The sequence below is a fragment of the Rhipicephalus microplus genome, chromosome X (genome assembly GCF_043290135.1).
Source record: "Rhipicephalus microplus isolate Deutch F79 chromosome X, USDA_Rmic, whole genome shotgun sequence".
Lineage (NCBI taxonomy): Eukaryota > Metazoa > Arthropoda > Arachnida > Ixodida > Ixodidae > Rhipicephalus > Rhipicephalus microplus.
The window spans coordinates 353,061,932-353,083,850 of NC_134710.1; the positions used below are offsets into that span (position 1 = coordinate 353,061,932).

General features: G+C 43.8%; 1 protein-coding gene across 1 annotated transcript in view; it reads left to right on the forward strand.

The window, feature by feature from the left end:
• Window positions 1–21,919, forward strand: part of LOC119161998 (nose resistant to fluoxetine protein 6) — a 66,229-nt gene that overhangs the window by 9,253 nt on the left and 35,057 nt on the right. Inside the window, exons 4-7 of the mRNA XM_075881598.1 lie at window positions 3,929–4,013; window positions 6,701–6,789; window positions 16,061–16,240; window positions 17,442–17,535. Coding sequence (XP_075737713.1) covers window positions 3,929–4,013; window positions 6,701–6,789; window positions 16,061–16,240; window positions 17,442–17,535 — 448 coding nt within the window. The remainder of the gene's footprint in view (window positions 1–3,928; window positions 4,014–6,700; window positions 6,790–16,060; window positions 16,241–17,441; window positions 17,536–21,919) is intronic.

Genomic DNA, 21,919 nt, shown 5'->3' on the forward strand with positions numbered 1-21,919 from the left:
CAAGCCACGTAGTAACTATATTATTATCTTCAGATCCGTAGAAATTAAGTAAATATAAAGTTAACCAAAAACAAAAAGTGTTACAAGTAATGTGTTACAACTTCATGTTATAAAACCCAACTTGATGATGCAAATGAGAACTGACTGAGAATAATGCTAAGGAAATTATACGGGTTCCTACTTGTAGTAATTCTGATATAAGTGAAGATAAACTAAAGTGGAGGAATGAACGAGCAGGCAGAAAAAATAACATACATCTCGCCGTAAAAATAACCCTGGGTAGTATTCAAAGATGCCAAGGGTTGACTTGAAGTTCTGTAAATAGGGGGTCTATGTTCGTCCCAATAGACGTTCATGGTTACGCACGCAGCCGCTAGTATGAACGTCTTCAGTCATACTTCTATGATGTATGTGAGAGAAAGAGCAATAAGTGTTTTTACTATACAGAACAGCGCAACACCGCTAGCGGTGTGTTCTCATCACGCTTGACTGAATCGAGAGCTCTAACACAGAACCACCAAGGAGGAGTGAGAGATCTTCTTTTACAGAACAGCGCAGCCACGCTAGGGGTCTTCACTCATACAAGAGCACGCGTAAGAGTGGAGCGCTCACTCTATTGCAGAGTCATATAGAGGGTGCTCTGAGTACTAGCTTGGATATTACGACAGACAAAAGACAAGCCCCGACTATAAGCTGCCTCGCATAAAAAAAAAATGACTTCCCTTGCCGCTATTGCACATCTATACGAAATGAAGTGCGCAGAGGGGTGACTACCGCTGTATAGCTCGATTCGGAGAACGTCGAAAGCGTCATTTGAAGTTTCCAGGTTCGGTTCCTGTCGGCGGCAAGATGTATTTTGTCTACTTTGTCACATTCATATTACATTTACTACAAGTAACATCATTATACTTTCCTTTGAATTACTTTCTGTTGGTTGTCATAAATATTAAATGCGAAGCATTTGTAAGTGCACTGCAAGCACTATCATCATTATTTTCTATCTATCTATCTATCTATCTATCTATCTATCTATCTATCTATCTATCTATCTATCTATCTATCTATCTATCTATCTATCTATCTATCTATCTATCTATCTATCTATCTATCTATCTATCTATCCATCTATCTATCTATCTATCTATCTATCTATCTATCTATCTATCTATCTATCTATCTATCTATCTATCTATCTATCTATCTATCTATCTATCTATCTATCTATCAATCTATCTATCTATCTATCTATCTATCTATCTATCTATCTATCTATCTATCTATCTATCTATCTATCTATCTATCTATCTATCTATCTATGGGGTAGATCGAAATTAGTGTGGGGTGGCAAGAGAGTATGACGAATATATCTGGCTAATCCAGACATAAAAAATTTCGTAGATCGCACGTACCATGATAATTAAAGGGATATGAAGAGTGCGGAGGAAACATGACTGTGCATTATAAAATTATATAGATGCACTGGAACTACAGCTGACATTTCACTAACAGTACGCCAGCATAGGATCTTTTTCAACGGCAGTATCAAGACCTTGCGTGTCCACGGTATAAAACTTAATTTCCACGCAGAATGCTAGGGTTTGATTTCTGCTGGTACGCTGACATTTATTTGTTAAATTTGTCAGGTGAACACTGCCGCTTTCAGTTTTTCTTAATGCTCTCACATTTAAATTAGCAAGGTGTATTCTCACCGTTCGTGGGTATATCTATTTCGGCACAAACCCGCATGTTGCGACCTAAGGTATACAGCTGCGTGCCATACGTGTCTTGGGGAATTCGTTTGACGACGTACGTGACGGAATTTTCACGTTATTCATGGCAGGGCTAGCGAGACGTGTCCATCATACCCTCTTCCCCCATCCATACTAATTTTATGGCGTAGTGGATTGGGCGTTTACGAGCGCTTTGAGATGTGGCTGCGCGTTTGGTTGGCACATTTCTAGCGCTTCGACTACCATGGGTTGGTTCTTCAAGAGCATTAGCCTCTGACTCGGAGTGCTCCCAACCACCTTGACTTCGAAATAAGAGCATTGCGCGATCTGAACGAGAGAATAAATCACGTGACACTCGCCGGTAAATCACTTGCTAGTTGAACCAGGTCAACAGGCGAACTGCGCACACAACGCTAGCGTGCTTTTCGGAAGTGAACTACGCTGGGCAGGTAATACTTCGTGAACCTACGTTGTTGGTGGCGTTTTTGAACGTGTGTGGGGGGAGTTCACATGTACGAAGCCATAATTGCACCACGTGAAAAAGGAGCCAGTGGCTTGCGAAGGCGGAGGAAACGTCAATGCTATCGTTACACCAGCTCGCAGACTACCACGTGATTTGCCTTGAATATATTGGCTCAGACGATGCGCTGAACTAAGACGGCTCTCACTGCATCCAGACATGTCGGAGATGAATATTGAGCTGATCGGCATCGTTTGTCGATGCGGTGCAGGAATATTTACCCGGAAGCTTACCACGCTGCAGCTTCACGGTGGTGCTACAGGTGTGCTGCTTCGAGATCGCCGATGTATTCTGCTGGTACACCGCCGGTCGCACTCTGATTGCGAGCTGCCTTAACCTCGGGCAAGTCCAAGCCAGAGGACCGGAACGGTCAGCCGAATACGCCATTAGTCTGTCTTAAAATAAGCAGGCGATCATGGGAGTACTTAGACGTAGCTTGACAGATAGATATATATATAGATAGATAGATAGATAGATAGATAGATAGATAGATAGATAGATAGAAATATAGATAGATAGATAGATAGAAAGATAGATAGATAGATAGATAGATAGATAGATAGATAGATAGATAGATAGATAGATAGATAAAAACGCTAGATATGCCTGCAGATTGCTGAGAAATTCCTATATAATAACGTAAAAGTTCCACCGCATATCCTTCAAACTTTTTCCTCTAGACACGTGGGGCAGATAGTGGTTTACCATGGACCGTGGTATGTGGGCATGCGTGCGTCCCAGATAATATACAGTTTATGCGCACCACGGAATGATGAAAACAGGCATTCCCAAGGAAAATGAGAGAGCGTGTAATAAACTGACCTTGGCAGCACGGACCCGATGAATGCAAATAATAATTATCCGGGTCCCAGGAAGAATTGAACTCAAGCATCCTGCTTGGCAAACAAGTCTGTTAACACAGAGCCACGGCAGGTTTCTGAACTGTTTCGAAAAAAGACCTTATGCAGGCCTAGCGTTGGTGAAACGTACATATGAATCTTATATTACAGACATCACGACAGGTTAACATAGATAAAATCTAAGCACCATCCATTGCAGTTGCTCTACGAAGCACTATCCAGTGCTACCATATTCGAACGCACAAGCGCTACATGTCACCTTACCTTCATTGGTGTTGGTAATAACTTTGCTGCTGTGGACATCCTTGCACAACAGTAAACAAATGCTAATATAATATAGATGTGACTGTTCGATGTTTGTCTCTGCGAATTACATTTGTGCATATGTTTAGCAGCGTTTCGTAACGTTGCACGCATTAAAATTACGCACAGTCACCTTCGTTCTTCATAACATAGATTCCTGTGGTACGTGGGAAATGCCGTATTTTTTGTATATAACAAAGAAAAAAGCCAGCGCTTGAAATTCTCCTATTTAACTGAACGATGCTGTACAGAAAAAGTGCTACGTATGGGGAGCTTTGCTTGGTAACAGTAACCTGCTTTGTATAAGACCTTGCTCGGTAAGGGCAAGATAATGTGCAATCTGCGCAAGACTTCGAAGAGCTCCGTCGTTTATTTCGACAGAGGTGAAAAGAGCACACCATTGACGCAATCCGTAACACCACCTTGCAATAACATTCTAGGGGACGTGTTTAGAGAGACAATGAATGGACCTGAATAGAATGAGATGATAAACGTGCGTCTTTCTTTTTTTTCAGTGTTTGGAAGTGCGGCAAATATCGTCGTGAAGAATTGCGTCACTAGCGTGTTCGAAGGGATAGACAACACTCAGGCTACCATAATGTAAGTGCATCGTAGTGACCATTTGGCATGCGTGAGAAGAATATTCTTGTCAGCTGACCAAAGCCTATGTGCGTGGTGTGGAAAATATCTTTAAGTGCGACATGTGAATTGTACGGACTATTCAAATCATTATGCTGATGTAGTGTTCATGAAGTCTGCATGTCTTCTCTTACTTGAATGCATCTGCTTTTTTTTAAAATTTCGCTGCTAATATGATGAAACCTGTAGGCACTTGGTTGCCTGCAAAGCATTTCTTAATATAGATAACGAAAAACATGAAATGCTGATGAAAATACTGTCCCTCAATCTTCCCATCTTTATAGGACTTCTTTTTTTCCCTAGTTCTGCCATCATTAAAAAGCGACAATTCCACCGATACTTTTCTGGATGTACATGACGTTCAACTATGAATGCTTGGCTATATTTTATGAACAATCCCAGTTTGTTTATTGATTTTCATTGAGGCATGAGAAGCTGTAACAAAACGGTATAACAGTGACTTTATCCTGCTTGCGGTAGCGGAAGAAAGTGTTTTCCAGACTAAGTAGCAGGAGGGTCAAAATTATTTTAACCACGCACAGTACATACGTAAGACACTTTCTGGCATCACTGTAAAAAAATAATTAGAGAGCACTCTGGTAGTGCTACAAATTGGAAGCCACAAGCGTGGAGGCGTAGCAAGCATTAAAGTTACAACTAGTACAACAGTTTGCTCAATCTTTGCCTCTAAGTCCTCACGAAATGTGATTAGATTTTAAAATATCCTGTACCTAAAAATAACAGCTTTGGCGTTGCAACCGATCAAATCTGGTGACTCGGTGCTAAAAATACAGCCACGAAAAAAAAAAAAACACCTGTGCCGATTCTTCACGTATTCACGAAAACTTCGTCAGATTAAAATGTTCATATGAGAACATTGTGGGAGGGGGGGGGGGGGTTATGCTTGAGACTCACATTCTTAGATATAGGTTTACGTTGCAGAACACCGGGTGGCGGAAAGTTTTTAGCCCTCCACCACAGCATCTCATAATACCATTGTTGTGTGACTCATTCCTGTTGTTTTCCCTTGACATTATTGTGGTTTCGGGTTGTGATAACGCAACAATTGTTTTTTACGGAATATCTCAGGAGTCTTGATGCTGGGCATGTTTTAAAAAAAGCCATTCATCCAATGGCGAAAAGCAAATATGCAATATAAGCTTTGTTGCGTGCCAGGAGCATGCCCATGCAAGGGTAATTCAATACATTTCTAAATGAGATCGTGGAAATCCCTTCGTGACGCGCTCAATAAGCGTGTACTTTAGCTCCCTTTACCTTCCTTGGCGTGAGGGAGACCTGGGACACGTACCGCATCTCCACTTACGCACCGACGAGGAAGCAAAACAGACTTTGCATGTGTCTGTGTGGAAGAGGTTAGTAATAAAGACGATAGTGTTTCTTGGGTACCTTTGACGAAAAAAGTTTGGTCTGTCTGTCTGTCTGTCTGTTTGTCTGTACACCTGTATGTTTGTCCGCCCTTAACGATACCTTAAGCGGCACCAAAGGATACATCAAACGGCCGACCCCATCCACAGCGCCCACCAATATTGCTCAAGATTCAATTATCATACTTGTGCGATTGTCGATGAAAAAGCACTCATTGCACATATGTGAGGCACCATAACAACACATCAATAATATGTGAGTGTGGGTTTTTACTATAAAAGGCATGCATAAGTAATCCTAAGAACCGTAGAGTTTATCACGCTGCGCTCACAACGCAACGCTTGCACGAAAAGGCAAGTGTTTCCAACGCTTTGCTGAGACGACACTGTGGTGGCAACTACCTTTCGCGTTGCGTTCTACACCTTAACACCTCCGAGATGGGCACGCACGCCGTGCGCTTCGTTTCCTAAGATAACTGCCAGATAGCGCTGATGTCTCACGTGTGACGTGACTTCATGCGCTCGTTTGTCTCTGCTGCAGCCTCGAGGCACTCTAACGCAGCGCCTCCAGAATACCATTCACCTATTTTCTTGCGCAGAACATCAAATAAACGTTTTGTTCACCCTTTCCAGGCGCAAGACTATCGTCTTTCGACGACATTTGCAGTGTAACACGCAGATATAGGGCCATTTTTATAACAAAGATCGACTGTGTAGAGGGGCAGAAGTAAGGCGCACTCATTTGCCCCGCTACCTCTGCCCGAGCACGTATCAGTCTCAACACAACTTGTTATGAACACCTGCACCTGTATCTTTAAGACATACGTAATTACGTAAGAGATTGCATTTGTGTTTATATACGTTACATTACTAGGCTGATGCAAAACAGTTTGTTGTCGAAAAATGGTTACATAGAAATCGTGGTAACTGTGATGCTAGACAGCTTGCTACGCAAAATATGGTTCCATTAAAATCATGTTAACTGTTAAAATGTTGTTTGTCGATACAGTTACTTTTAAAATGGGACTAATAGTCACAAAAACTACTGCGAAATTTTATATTTATTAGGGATGCTGAATTGCCTTGGACAACTAATATATATTGGTCGGGCCCCATCGTCACAAGTCTTTCACTGTTCATGTTTCAGTAGCCTCTAACGTTCCCAGAGGTAATCATAAGTATCTGAGTTGATCATACGTTGATACTAACGCATTTTATTTCGTAGAAAACGTACATTTTACGTGGTTTCCTACATTTTTCCAGAGCGTTCTTGACTGTTCTCGCGGGCATCATTGTAGCTTCAACAAGCTTCGACCTGCTCACCAGGAGCTGGAACAAGAAACGCAAGAACTGTAAGTAAAAACAATGCAAAGGCCATGGTGGTCATAATTTTTAGATGCGAAAGATTTCTTTGCGTATAATAAGCACTTAGAGCATGCATCTATCTATCTATCTATCTATCTATCTATCTATCTATCTATCTATCTATCTATCTATCTATCTATCTATCTATCTATCTATCTATCTATCTATCTATCTATCTATCTATCTATCTATCTATCTATCTATCTATCTATCTATTTATCTATCTATTTATCTATCTATCTATCTATCTATCTATCTATCTATCTATCTATCTATCTATCTATCTATCTATCTATCTATCTATCTGCTTACGTCTCGATGCTCTCATAATCATCCCCTTAACTTGGGGTAAACCAAAATTAGTTCGAGAGAGTAATATGGTTTGACGAATACAACTCACTCATCAACACATGAATATAGAAAAAGAAAAGACTTTATTGAACTATCAGGTGGACAATTATGAATAATGTCCCTATCCTGTGGCCTATGTCATCGAGCACATTCCAAGAAACAGTGGCAGTTACCCGGTGGCGGGTATGTGCCAAAGTGGTTGACACTTCAGGTCTACCCTGGAATGGTCAGAAAACACATGTGTGATTTTAAAGTTTGATGGTTAGGAAAAAGAAGATATTTGCAGTACTTACCGGACAAACGCAAAGGATTATTGCTTTTGTCCTCGCAGGGATTGAATCTTAACTTTCTGCGTGTCAATCAAGTCATCAACAGCTGTTGATATAAAAGGTGCAGCTGTTTAATATCTCTCTGTGCGAGCATTTGTACATGTCTTTAGCACAACTTAGTAAACTTTTGCTCCATAAAAATTGCAACACTGTTATCTTAAATGCACATGTTTGGCATAACATAAATTACCAAAATACGTGGCATCTGCTGATTTTAAAATTTTCTTTTTCCCAAAATTGTCCATTGCTGTTTTGATTGATAAGTATATCCGTCAGGCAGTCTAGTACTTATATTTTACTACCAATGATATTGTCAGCCATCCGAAGGTGTGCGAGGCTTCAAAAGAAGTGACTGTGAAGGCATCGAACAAATACCGCATTTCCTTCATCTTTGAGAACTCTAGACACGTTTCTTGAGATAATCTGTATAATACACCAAATCGTCAAACGATCACTTGAATATAAGTGAAGTACTATTCCACAATTCAGCAAACACCACGTTGATCCCGAGACGATGCTTGTTAAGCAAAAAGAGATTTTGGGTGCAGACGCCAACTCTAGATTCACGCACAAAAGAGCATGGAGTCATAGATCTTGAAGATTTCTACTTAGCTCTCCGTTGCTTTTAATCGATAAAAATGAAGTACATTCTTATCTGTGGGGGCCACTGACTTGGCATACGAAATTCAAAAAATTTTATCGAGTTCATGTTGCAAAAGTACAAAAAATGCATTTTAAATTTCTGACATAACGTCTGGAGTTTTCGGTGCGAAAATAAAAAATTAAACTTCAACTTCGATTTTCCCCTTTAATACTAAAATTATGATGATGAAACTTACTGGAATAGAGTTTTCAAAGCATAGTTTTTAAATCCAAACTCAGTCACTGATTCACTTGATTGTTCCTGGAAAATGAACGGTTTCCCTCTCATAATACTTGGTAACGCCGCATTTCGATGAAGTGGGAAAGGTAGCCACGCCGACACCGAGCTGCTTCTAAGATAGGCCACTTCGTTCTTTTCTTCCTTCATTCACACGTTGCAGCTTTAACGTAAACACTCGCCCTTTCACAGAAGAAACCCGCTAGGCCTGCATCACGTGTGTTAAGTTTCACGATGATGAAAGCGCTTTAGGCGGGCGATGGGAACAAGCTGCGTTTGCCTAAAATGGTCACCGCAAGATACAAGACCAGCGATTGAAGATGTCACTTCTATTAGGTGATAGACGATGACAAAAAGACCGGTGTAACGAGCCAGGAACATCAGGTACTAGCCACGCTTACGAAAGGGTTACCACGGCCATAATTGTTTCTCCTTTTTTGTACAACACAATATTGTGCAGTAAATCGTAGGCGAAGTTGGAGCAGTCTTGGAGTGCCAGCGTACGGAGCTGAGCTAGACGACGTGCTTCCCCTGTGCGGCAGAGAGCCTGGGCAATGGAAGAGTCCGCATGAGAAGAAAACGCAGAATGGTGTAAATAAAGCAGCGTGGTAGTCTGACGTAAAGAAGATAAAACGGACTGTAGCCGGAGGTTTCATACTTTGCTGCGTTATAGGCATAGGTGATAAATGGAAAGACGTCATCCCGGTTCTTGTGCATGGAGTCGACGTATATTGAGAGCAGGTTTGTAATAGTTCTGTTGATGCACTTGATGAGACCATTTGTCTGCATGTGATACGGAGTCGGGTGGCGAAATTGACGAGCTCAGAGACGCAAGAGGTCAACTAGTACAACGGCAACAAATTGGGGACCACGATCACTTAGATAATACGAGGCGGTTCAAGTCGCAGTATTACAGCAGACAGGAGAAACCTCAATAGATCGATGGCCGGGGCCATTGGCAGCTCTTTGGTTTCTACATAACGTGTCATGTGGCCTACGCAAACTATATTCCAACGGTTGTTGTTCCATGAGCGCGAAAATGAACCGAAAACATCCACTCCAACTATTTGGAAAGGTGATGAGGCTGACGTCATAGGTGGAGGAGACCAACCGCGGTAGTACTTGGCCGCTTGAATTGCAGGCGTTTATCACAACTGGCCACATTCTCTTTTGTATTGCGTCGCATAGTAGGTCAGTAGAATCGAGCCAACAGGCAGTGGTACGTTTTGGCGAACCCCAAGTGCCCCACTGATGTGTCGTCGTGCATAGCATATAGTACGTGCGTTCTGAAATTCTCGGGCGCCCCTAAAAGAAAGCGGGCACCATCAGCCGTGAATTGTTTTGTAAAGCAAGTCATCTCGGCGATAAAGTCATGGCTACATATCACTTGAGCAGCCGAGTCAAAAAGATAATCCAAGCAGCGGTTCATGCGCTGTTCCTCCAAGCAGGTGGTGAGGTCAGGAAAATCAGCATCGTCAATGGCAGCTAGAAAGTCGTCTATATTGTCGGCATCACATAGAGTGGTTAGTAGTGAAAGCCTCGAGAGACAGTCGACGTGTGCATGATGGTGGCGACAATTGCAGCATACTTGGAAGCTTAATTCCTGCAAACGTAGCGCACATCGTGCGAGGTGACCAGAAGGGTCACGAAGACCAACCAACAAACACAGTGAATCGTGGTCAGTCTCCATCGTGAAGTGCCACCCGTAGAGATGTGGAAGAAGCCTATGCAAAGCAAAAACCACAGCGAGGCACTCTTCTTCAGTAATGGTGTAGTTCGTCTCAGCCTTGCTTAACGAACGACCGGCGTAGGCGATGGCGTGCTCAGCGTCATCGAAGCGCTGAATGAGCATGCGCCGAGACCGATGCCAATCGCGTTGGTGTGCACTTCTGTGTTGGCAAAAGGGTCTAAATGGCGCAATATGGGCCCAGACGAGAAAAAGAACTTAAGTTCACGAAACAAAAAATTACACTCTGCTGTCCAGATGAACTCCTTATCCTTGTGCAGCAATGAAGTGAATGGGTAGGCAGTATGGGCAAACTTGGGCACAAATCAGCGAAAGCATGTACAGAAACCCAAGAAACTCCCTAGTTAGCGTTGTGACTATGGTTGTTTGAAACTGCTAATTGCAGCAACCTTCTGAAGCTCTGGACACATGCCTTGTTTGTCTACAAGATGACCAAGTACCAGTGCTTCTAACTGGCCGAAGTGACATTGTTTGGAGTTTCGGGTAGGGACAGTTTGTTTGGCATGTTAAAACAACGTCAAGTCGATGACTCGTTCAGCAGAAGCGCGTTCAAAAATGACGATGGCATCGAGGTAACACAAACAAATCTCCAATTAGAGACCACGCAGTACCATGTCCATAAACCTTTCTAATGTTAAAGGAGTGTTGCTCATACCAAACGGCATGACATTGAAATAAATCAAGCCGTTTCATGCGAAGAAAGCGAGTTTCTTTTTGTCAACAGAATGCATGGGTACCTGCCAATAGCCTGATCATAGGTCCATACATGAGAAGTTAGACGCCGAACGAAGATAGTCGATAACGTCGTCTATACAGCGAAGCGAGTGCACAACCTGTTTCGTCACCAATTTCACACGCCGGTAGTCCACGCATAACCTCTAGGACCCGTCTTTTTTCCTTAAGGATGACCGGCACAGCGCAGAGGCTAGAAGAGTTTTGGATGACGGCCTTAACCAAAATGTCTTCCACCTGTTCGGCGATCACCTTGCACTCCGATGCAGACACACGGTATGGTTTTCGCCTCTTGGGATGCGCAGACCCCGTGTCAATCCTGTAGAAAGCCTATACGTATTGAAAACAAGAACTTTAGTAGCGTCCTTGGCGAAATCAAACAATGAAGCATGCCTGCTTAGGACGCTGACCGGGGCTTGACGCTTCTCAGAGGGTAGTGCCTTGTTAACCATGTTCAGAAACGTCAAGGAGTCTTCGGAGACACAAGAGTTAGTCCCATGCGCCTGGGTTTCATGCGAGGTGTCATTGCTTAAGGCGTCTATGTTGAGGCTTGTATCCACTTCAAACGAGGCAAGTCGCATACCGCTGGAAGCAAAACAAACTGGTTGGATCAATTTGACACCCACAATGTACTTGTGCCACTGGCCACGAAGAAAATACAATGAGGCACGAACACTTCCTTCTTTGCGATGGTTGAAGGCATCGGATAAACGATAGCATTGAATACGTCGTTGTCGGTAACTTGAACACTGTCGGTAACTTGAACAATAACTTGAACAGGTACGACGGAATCTTCACAGACGGTGGGGGTGTTTGAACAAGTAGCAGGTTGGTCAGCAACAAAAGGAAAGACAAAAAGCTCGCCGGTACTGCAATCAAGAGTGGTACCACACTGTTGACGGAAATCTAGACGCAGAATCCCATTAGGCGCCAATTTAGCGAGCATTGTGAATTTGGCTTGAAGGAAGTTGTCAGAGAAATAGACTTTCGCGGTACACACGCCAAGAAGTAGTAGCAGTTCTTCATTAACAGCACAAAGTGTGATTGCATTATCGTACTTGAACATCAGCTTACGGCCTGATTGGGTTTTGAAATCTATGCTGATAACAGAGACACTTGCTGCCGTGTTCACTAAAGCTGGTGTTGTAAAATTGTTCGCAGAACCTTGAGTCTTGTTATGACGCATAATCACTGGTGGAGGTGTAGAGGCATGTAGCTGAAAATGACTGGCTGCTTCACTTCCAACGGTCATGCCGCCTAGTTTCCCGCCAGTGGTGAAGTGGGACGTCATCGGGGAGATGGGAATTTTCAGTAGCGGGAAGGTGGTCGCGTCAATCTCCACACAGATGCCTGTGAGTCATTGCGGTGATTCACCCGATGGTCTGGCCTGCTCTCAGAGTCCGTGGGCCAGGTTGTCTCGTCAACGTGCTGATTGCTGCACCCGTAGGGAGTGCTGGGTCACCCATAAGACGGTGCTGCTGTGTGACATTGATCAGGGCAGAATCAGGTGACATGACCGCTGATGCAGCAGTAAAAGCACATGGTACTTTCACAAGATGCGCTGATATCCGCAGAAGGATGAATGGCCCGGCCGTTCCACACCTGTTAAACGGCAGGTGGTCTGGGTGCGTACTCATCATACAATAGACACTTTTCTTTGGGCGTACGGGGAAGCTGCGTAAGCTGTGAAAATTACGTTGCACACGCTGCAAGTTAAGCATGCGACGACTTTTAGCTAAACGTACCTTGATGCGTTTGACTCAACTACATAATTTGTACCCGAGATGCAAGGGTTTGGAATGCTTATCAGCGCCACCCATTCTAGAAGTATGCAAGGTCTCAGTTATAACAAGGCCTCTGTGATCTGCGCGAAAAAACATCCTGACTGCCAGGGTAAGGGCCACCAGCGTACAAGCCAGGCTGTGGCGTTCGGTGTGTAGATATTTAGCATCGTTCCTAGGTGCACTAAATGTGCACGTTCAGCTTTGCTGTTTCGGAACTTGGATGCGCAATGGAGGAACGGTGTCTGACCGGGCACGGCCGCACTGGATCGACCTCAGTGATTTATCCAATGCTGCTGTGGATCAGGCTTAGCGTACCCCGCAGCAAGTGGTCGCGTTCCAAGTATTCATGACTTTAGATGCACTACCAGCACATTGAAGACGTGAGACCTCGCACAATGACCAAGCTGCGTTACGTTGTACCAAGAATAAAATAACGTACAAAGCTGCCGTTTAATTTACGAGTTCATTCGTCGAGAGGCTTGGCATAAAAAGATGCGTTCCCGCGCGCAACCTATCAATGGCAATTTTTTAGGGTTTTTGTGAGATGCCAGGCAATTCCTTCTAAATCATCAGGAGGCTGGAATGCGATGCTTGAATTTAGTTTGTCTGGCATGAAAACATCGACTTGCATTGTGAAGTAGACATTCCTTGAATTAGGTCTTCTGTTGCTGTCTGTGTCGCACGCCACTGCTTTCACCATGCACTCTCGTTCTGGTTTCTTCGATGTCTCGCGAAAACGTAACGTATGAAGTGTTGCGTTACGTACGCAGCCTCTAGTTTCGGACGTGCGCGTGCTTCTCTGATATAGATATCCTACGTACTGCACATGCTTAGTTCTCTTCCGCGGCAGTGCTGCGTACGTGGGCTCCTTACGTACGCCCAACTAAAAGTGTCTAATGGGTACTACGGACGCATAGTGTGGCTTTCTCCTCGAGGACGAGGCGTATAGTTGTAGGCATCAAGGGATGCGGCGTTGATATTCATAGCGCCAAAGTCGCTGGAAGGAAAGGGCTTGCGGATATTAGGTGCCGGCCGAGAAGCCGCCTCACGTCTGTCCATCTCTTCGCGCAGTACTTGGCGAATCACTGACGTGAGGTCCGATGGGGCTGTATGCACGTCGACATTGGCGACATTAGTGACGTTGGGCAGGCGGCCGAACTTGGGTGTAATTTGCTGAACCTTCAGCGCTTCAAACGTACGGCAGTGTTTGATGACGTCCCTTAGACACTCAAAACTGTCTTTTTCGATGAGGAACTGGAAGTCGTTCTCCGCGATCTTTTTTAGAAGATGGCTAACCTTGTTCAGTTCTGCCATCCGGGAGTCCGGTGTCTTGAACAATTTGAGCACCTTCTCGATATACGTCATGCATGTTTCTCCGGGGACTTGCGCTGGCTGCATAAGAGTTTGCTCGGCGCATATCTTCTTCGCTGCTGGATCCCCGAAGCAATTTTTGATTTCATCAAAGAACTTCTGCCACGCAGTGAGGCTTTCTTCATGGTTTTCAAACCATGTGGATGTGGTTCCTTTAGAAAAGAGTACCACATTGTTGAGCTGGCTGGTGGCATTCCAGCCATTAAACCAGCTCGCCCGCTAGTAGGAGCTGAGCCATGCGTCAACATCTTCCGCAGCTTGCCCGGCGAAGGTTGTGGGCTGGCTCTAGGGCTGCCACAGAATGCGGCAAGCAGGTGGCTCGTTGTAATTGTTGCCGTTAGACGCCATCGCAGGTGGCAGACCAGCAAGTCATTGACTTCAGCGAAGCTCCACGTATTGTGCCTCAGTGGTGGATGAGTCGTCTTTGTTCGGGACGCCGTTATTTTACCGCGTACCTTCAATAAAACTGTTAGGTTGGCGCACCTTTATTCAAGGACGAATGGCGAAGGGCAGCCGCGCTGACACGGAGCTTCTTCCAAGACAGACGACTTCGTTCTCCTTTTCCTTCGTTTACATGTCCGCTTCAGGGTAACAGTATGATAGCCTGAGGGTGGCAAAAAAGTGGAACTCACTCAGACTCACTCAAGAAATATATTTTGCGCTTTGGACTCACTCGGACTCAGACTCACCAAAACTTTCTTGAGCCTGACTCACTCGGCCTCAGATTATCAAAAATATTCATCACTCGGGTTCAATCAGAGTCCGTCTCGCGGCTCAATGTGTGTCTGAGTGAGTCCGAATGAGTCGACTCATAAGTGAGTTCACCGACCTATGACATTGATGACCCGACATGTGCTCATAATGGCTCGACGTTCACTTGTGTAAGTGAGACAGGGCTAACCATGGCTTAGTGCGAAAGCGTCGAGCTCATGGAATCCCTCTTTCTCTCTTTCTACAATTTAACAACCAGGTAGTAGTGGTAGAAACATTTATTGCCACTTTTGAGCGGGGGAACCAGGGCCTCTTATGGCACGTGAGTGCTTCCTAACGGTGAGGAGGTACCCTTACAAAGCAAACGAAAGCACTAGGAGTGCGATCCTTCTCATAGCGCACGAGATCATCCAGCGCTGATCAAAAGCAGTAGCGCTGAACATGATAGTCTCCCAGTACGACACTACTACCGCCAAAGGTGGAGGATGTGGGAAAATGGGACATGTGAGGAGGATGTGGAGGAAATCACCTGGTTTGGTCTGGGTACCGGGCGTTTAATATTACAGGGTATGGAGCAGTTCGGGTTTGTCGGCGTCACCAATGTGTGGCCTAAGCTATGTTTAGGGATTGGTGGGGGGGGTGTATATTCTTTGTTGATCCCTGTAATAGGATAGAAAAGCACGGAAACAGAGCGAACGCTCCTCGACCTGTGGAGGGGCTCCATTTCAGGCCTCTAGTCCTGAATAATTGTATCACTTTGTATATACTATGTAACGTTTAGGTCCTGGCATAAATATCGTGCTACCAAGTATAGCTTACGTCACTGGAAGACGCAGTACGAGGTTGTCAAAAAACCTGATCACGATAGTTAGATGCCATCAAATATTTTGGAATCCATTATTTAGAGGAGGCTGGCTCAGGTTGCGATCCCATTTATAACGCTCTATGCTAGCCACTTGCACTTATGTTTCATAACTTAACATCAGTGAAGCTGGCACATAAATTGAATAAAAAGCAGCGCACCTAATAATATTGGTCTGTCTCGCGTGGCTTAAATTGGATTTTTAAGTTATGAAAACAGATTTTAAACAGCGTATTCAAATCACACCTCCCATTGCAGAAGCAGTATTGGCAAAAAAAAAAGCTGATTTAGAGCAGGTTACGTATCGTACGTCACTACAAACATGCTCGCTGGCCCAGATGAAGTCGCCAAGTAGGCTCTGCAGATCAACAATTCAATGCTGCCGTGTAATGATACCAGTGCTAACCTTGAACAGAATCAACAGTCTCAACAGTGCATTTTTTTACTTTGCCACTTCAGAATATATTCGGTGTTCTTATTTTTCTTTCTAGCTATCCCATACAGGTGCATCTTAGCCTTTTCTATAATAACAAACACTAAAGTCATCCTGAACGTCAAGATGGACAAGAATTCTGAGACCACCTCATTACGTTTTGTACATGGCATCCGCTTTCTGAGCATCTTCTGGATTTGTCTTGGACATTCCTACGCAACAATTACCGAAAACATAAGTAAGTTCTCTCCGCAGTGCTGTTTTTTTATTTATTTCCATTACCTTTCCACAAAACTATTTGAACGAAACTTTCGCCTGAACTTAAGTGCAGCGTCGGTGAACAACTGGAAAAATGGCTTTCTATATAACGATTAAACTTGTGTCACTCTCTATGCAGCTTTGTCTTTCGACAACTTTCTAAGTTTATTTGGCAGGTGAAGATTGCGTTTCAGAGATGGTTATTGTTCTAACAATGATGCATTTGCCATAATGCGCACGCACGCTGACGTGTTAGTACTCTGCACATGAAGAGTGTTGAATGATCTAATGGCAGAGTGAAAAAGTAAAAAAAATGAAAAGCAGAAAGCTTGCGCTACTTTGCAGAATCATGCTGCATTTAGCTCTGTGACTGTTTTTTATGATTAGTTAGATGTGTAGTTTGATTATCAATAATTACTTTTCACAGTTTGAAGCTTTAACCATAGCTTCTAGCATGAAGTCCACTGGCTGCAAAATATAAGTACACGTGGCCTTTATTTCTCATATAGAACACCAGCCATAAACACGCGAACAACCTTTCCGTGAAAACAAACTAAGCCAGTAATTATGACATACAATGCGTGCCAGACATAACGTGCCCCATTTATGCAAACAAAACCTCGTTCTTTGGGCTAACACAGTACTAGGTTAGATAATAGTGCAGCACAAAAAGGGTCCAATGTAGTCGGAGTTATCTTTATTTTGCGATGGAGAGTTTAATGTAGACCCCAGTTTGAAATTCAGTGCTATACTGTTGCTTTTGTGAAGACTTTCAGCAACTTCCTACGCGCTAACACCGTCACCATTGCTCACATGTGCATAGAACTTTAGCCTCGCTGCAAGACTTTCATGGTGACATAGACTTAAACTATGAAAATGGTTCTTGTGTGCTTCTTTTCTCACCAGGGAAAAAGAAATCGATCAGTTCGTAGGTATATTCAATCTTCAATAAAGGCACAGTTGTGTAAAGCATTAGTTGCAAATTATTAATCAACAGTAGCCGCACCCTACAATAGAGTAACTACCCAACATAACCACAAACGACCTAAATTTTAATAAATAAACGTTGATCATCTCTTTTCTGGTCAAGTAAATAATATTAGCACTTCGTTTTTGGGTTCAATTAAGCCACGTTTGTCGCCGTATTCAACAGACCAGCACGCTCGCTGTTCCTGTTTCAGCTAGAGTCATTAATGCTCTACACTACTTCGAGCGCTGGGAAACCCTGATCGTTACCGCAGGCTTCTTGGCTGTGGACACTTTCTTCTTCTTCAGGTATGCTTCATAACGTATGTCTGTCAAAAAAAAAAGGATTCTGTATCAAATTGCATGACACTTTGATCTCGGCAGGAGAGGCTTTCCCCTTCCCGAAAGAAACTTTAGTAGAGAACAGGCATTAAGTATCAGATTACTTTAGACGCGTTCGTATATAATTGCCGCTTTATTGCCTACAAATTATACAGAAATATACAGACGTAGGAGGAGGGGGAGTAACTGATACTGTAAGAAAAAAAAAAGAGAAAAGCGAGCCACGAAACTGTCTGCAGCAAAGAGCTGCACCTTAGCGGTTGCTCATAAGAATGAGATAAGGAATGATTAAAAAAATTCGACAGATCCTACGTACCTGGGAACCCACGTTATGCGAAGCATGCAGAAGAAATGTGACCGTGTTGCAATTTATATTGAGCGACACGTCATGAAATGACGCTAAAATGTGCAAATGTCGCACACACAGACATATGCTGAAGACTTGTAGATGTTTGTATAACCAGTTGTTTGCATTTGCGCAACGATGCCAACTGGAACATGCGTATTAGAAACACCAGAAGCTGATATGAAGCGCTGATGCTCGCGAAGATGCTTGCCCTGGACACTGCTACATAAATCAACTTAAGGCCATGAAAACTAACCACATCTTACGTTAACCCGACTTGACGGCTGTATCAAAATAGTACGTACGTAATGTTTCAAAAATTGGCTAGGCAGCAATGAAACCATTATTATCGTTTCACGAAGATTAGCGTCTACTTGAAAAGTAGTTCTGAGACTTGGCGTAGCTCTTTGGTAAAATGCTTCATTGGCACTCAGAATGCTTGGATTCGATTCCAGCTGGGACTCGTCGGCTCTACGCTAGCGACGTCGGATATTTCTTAACACTCACGCGCTAAAATTGCCAATGTGTGTTCTCGTCGTACCTGAGCAGATACCAAGTGTCAATCACCTGTGGCATGTACCCGCATACCAGCGGCACATACTCTTCCGGGGGTATGTGCCACTGTCTGGCCGGAAGTGTTCGACGACGTACGCAATGGGATTGTGAAAGTATTCATAACAACGTAAAAGATTTACCGGAAACAACATACGTAGACGCGGCCAAATACAAAGGAAATGACAACATGACTATAGCAGTAGTGGACTACAAAGGAAATCATAAGGTCAGCGGCTCGGTGAGAACGAGCTTTGCAGAAGAGGCGGAGGAAGCAGCTATTGCAATAGCCATAGCATCCACCTCGACTTCACTCATTGTTAGCGACTCGCAGACGGCTGTGAGAAACTTTGTACGAGGGCGAATATCCCAAATAGCTTCAAGAATATTGGTTGGATGCAAAGACCAACGAACAATAGAAATAGTCTGGGCACCCGCTCACTCTTCCTTGCCCGGCAATGAGGCTGCACACCAGACAGCTCGAGGACTTACAGACCGAGCCTCTGGATTGCCCTGGTCGAACGGGGAGGACGATGAGAGATTTGAGCGGATGACCACTTACAGAGATATTACGCAGTATTACAGGCTAAGCAGGAAAATTTATCCTCCCGCATACTCGTCATTGAACAAAGGACAGGCGGTGGCGTGGCGCCCACTCCAGACCCACACGTTTCCCAGTCCGGTAACAATGAACCGCTGCGTGCCGGAACTTCATTCGGACAAGTGTAATTTTTGCCACAACAGGGCGGACTTGAGCCACATTTTATGGGCATGCCCGCAGGCCCCCATGAGAGGCGACTTTCCAGACGGGAGTGGATGGGATGCCGCGCTCCTCAGCTCTGACTCTCAAATACAAGCCCGCTTAATACGGCAGGCCGAAGACGCCGCCAGGGCCCATGGGATCATGGCCGTCGTCTAGGTTTGGTCCTCCCTTCTCCTCTCGCACCTGAAAGGGGAAGAGGACCTTTCTGCTAATTAAATAAAGTTTGTTCATCATCATCTCGACAAGCGCTTCGTATTCTTCAAACCATCTTACCCTCTCCTGCTAAATTGGGTTCACGACAAATAACTTGGGTTACCACGAGAGCACCCAAACGTAAGCGGCTAAATAGATAGATAGATAGATAGATAGATAGATAGATAGATAGATAGATAGATAGATAGATAGATAGATAGATACGCCCAAAGTCGCCGAAGTTCGCTAAGAAATGCTTTGAATTTAAAATGATAGAGCGAGGAGGAAAGATTGAGAAAAGAAAATAATTGGTTGAAGGAGTTTACGAGTGGGTAGCCGATCGGCTAGAGCTGCACTGCGTCAGGAGTTCGTGAACGGTGGACTGATCGCTGAGAGCTACGCTGGCGCCGTAGATAGCGGAATACTCAGCCATTCAGCACGGAATCCACCAAGCGATTCCGAAGACAAGTGCCTATCCACTATCAAGAACCCCAGTGTCAGGGAGCAATTGTCGGCTGTCCAGAGGACCCATGATGCCCATAGGCTTGGCCTGATTCTTACAACGTGGGAGTGACCCGCTGTGCGTCTAGTTCTGCACCTCATGAATAAAAGTAAAGTATCACATGTCACAAACAAACAGCTAGAGAAAGAAAACGAAAGACTACAGACCGAAATGATAAACAAGAGCAGTATCAGAGGCTGAACAAAATTGAGGTGAAAGGTTGGCCTGGTGGTTGCAATGAAACGGCAGCTATCAACGCTATGGGTTTGAAAGGGGGTGAAATTATTGGCTACTCGGATATTATTATTTGCCACAAGGTTGAAACATCGAATAGTAGGGTAAAGAGCCTCATTGTTTGATTCACGCGCCGTTCAAAACGTAACGCTCTTCTCGTTTAGGCAAGGAAGGTGCGGCTTACTGCTCACACAGTTGAGTGTAATGGCCCATGGACATACGTGTTTATAAATGAACACCTCATGCGCGGGAATAAGCAATTGCTGGGTGCTGCTATTTCTCGAAAAAAGACTTGTTGGTTCGAAATATGTATGGAGCAATAACGGCAAAGTACTTGCGTGTCGAGGAGATGCTACACCAGTACTGCGCAGTCTATCGATGTCTGATGTAGATTGCATGTATTCTGCAAGTCCTATCGCAGAAATTGAGACCAATGAATTGCATGATTGATATGTGGGGTTTAACGTCCCAAAACCACTATGTGATTATGAGAGACGCCGTAGTGAAGGGCTCCGGAAAATTTAGACCACCTGGGGTTCTTTAACGTGCACCCAAATCTGAGCACACGGGCCTACAACATTTCCGCCTCCATCGGAAATGCAGCCGCCGCAGCCGGGATTCCAATGAATTGCATGCGTGAATGTTTTCTTATAGAAGAAGTTTGCACACTTTCTCACAGAAATGCTTTTTCTGCACACTGATGTTTACTTGAATCATAAGCAGTTCAAAAATCATGTTTGCTCTCAATTCTGATCTTGCCACACCTTGCAGTGCTCTCAGATCAATGCTCGCTCAGTGTGCGAAAAAATTGATGAGTTTGCAGTGTTGAGAAATTGATTCGGCTTCTCATTCCATGTAAATAAGTTAACTGAAACATAGCACACAGTTCACAACGTGTTCACCCTACCAATGTGTCAAACATTTTTATTAACCGCCCAAGTGGACGTCGAGAGGGAAATGTCTCGCTGCTTGTGCTCTCTGATATTGAATTCTAATTGACTCCTGAATTTTTTTTGTCTCGGATAGTTACGAAGTACTGTCTCTGCTAACAAATAACACTGTATCGCACTGATGCAACACCACTTGGTGTTGCATCAGAATTCTTCAAATGCGTAGAGAGCCTCCTTCAGTAAGTCATTGAAAATAGATACACCGTTTTCTGTGGTGGACATTTAAACGTTGATATACTAGGTCAAAGTGCATTTAGACTTGACTTCGACATTACTATGTATTATATTGGAGGCTCAAATTTGAATAATATTCCAACTCGTAACACGCAACAGTCTGTGACACTTCTCGACACATTTATGACACACATTGCACTGTCCCTTACGAGATTGGGGTGTTGTTTGCAGTAACTTGATTGATCACATTCGAATATTTCTATGCGCATTGAAAGAAACCACTAAACATCTATCAAAGTGTGTTCTACGCTATCAGCCCATAATCAATAACAGTCTTGACACGTTTCGTGCTGGGATAAGAAACTCGTAATGGGATGAAGTATATCGCACAACTGAACCAGATACTGCGTATGAGGCATTAATACGTCATTTTAAAACGTTATATTCTGAGAACTTCCCGAAGAAAAAAGGTTCACGGTGCAGAAAATTTAGAAAGCTGTGAATTATCCATTCCCTGCTTTATCGCATTAACGTAACGGATTAACTTTACAAAAGTTTTGTTTAGACCAAACACTTAATAATTTTTGTGCAATATGAAGTGTATTGAAATAAACTAAACAAGGACATCAGAATGGCTA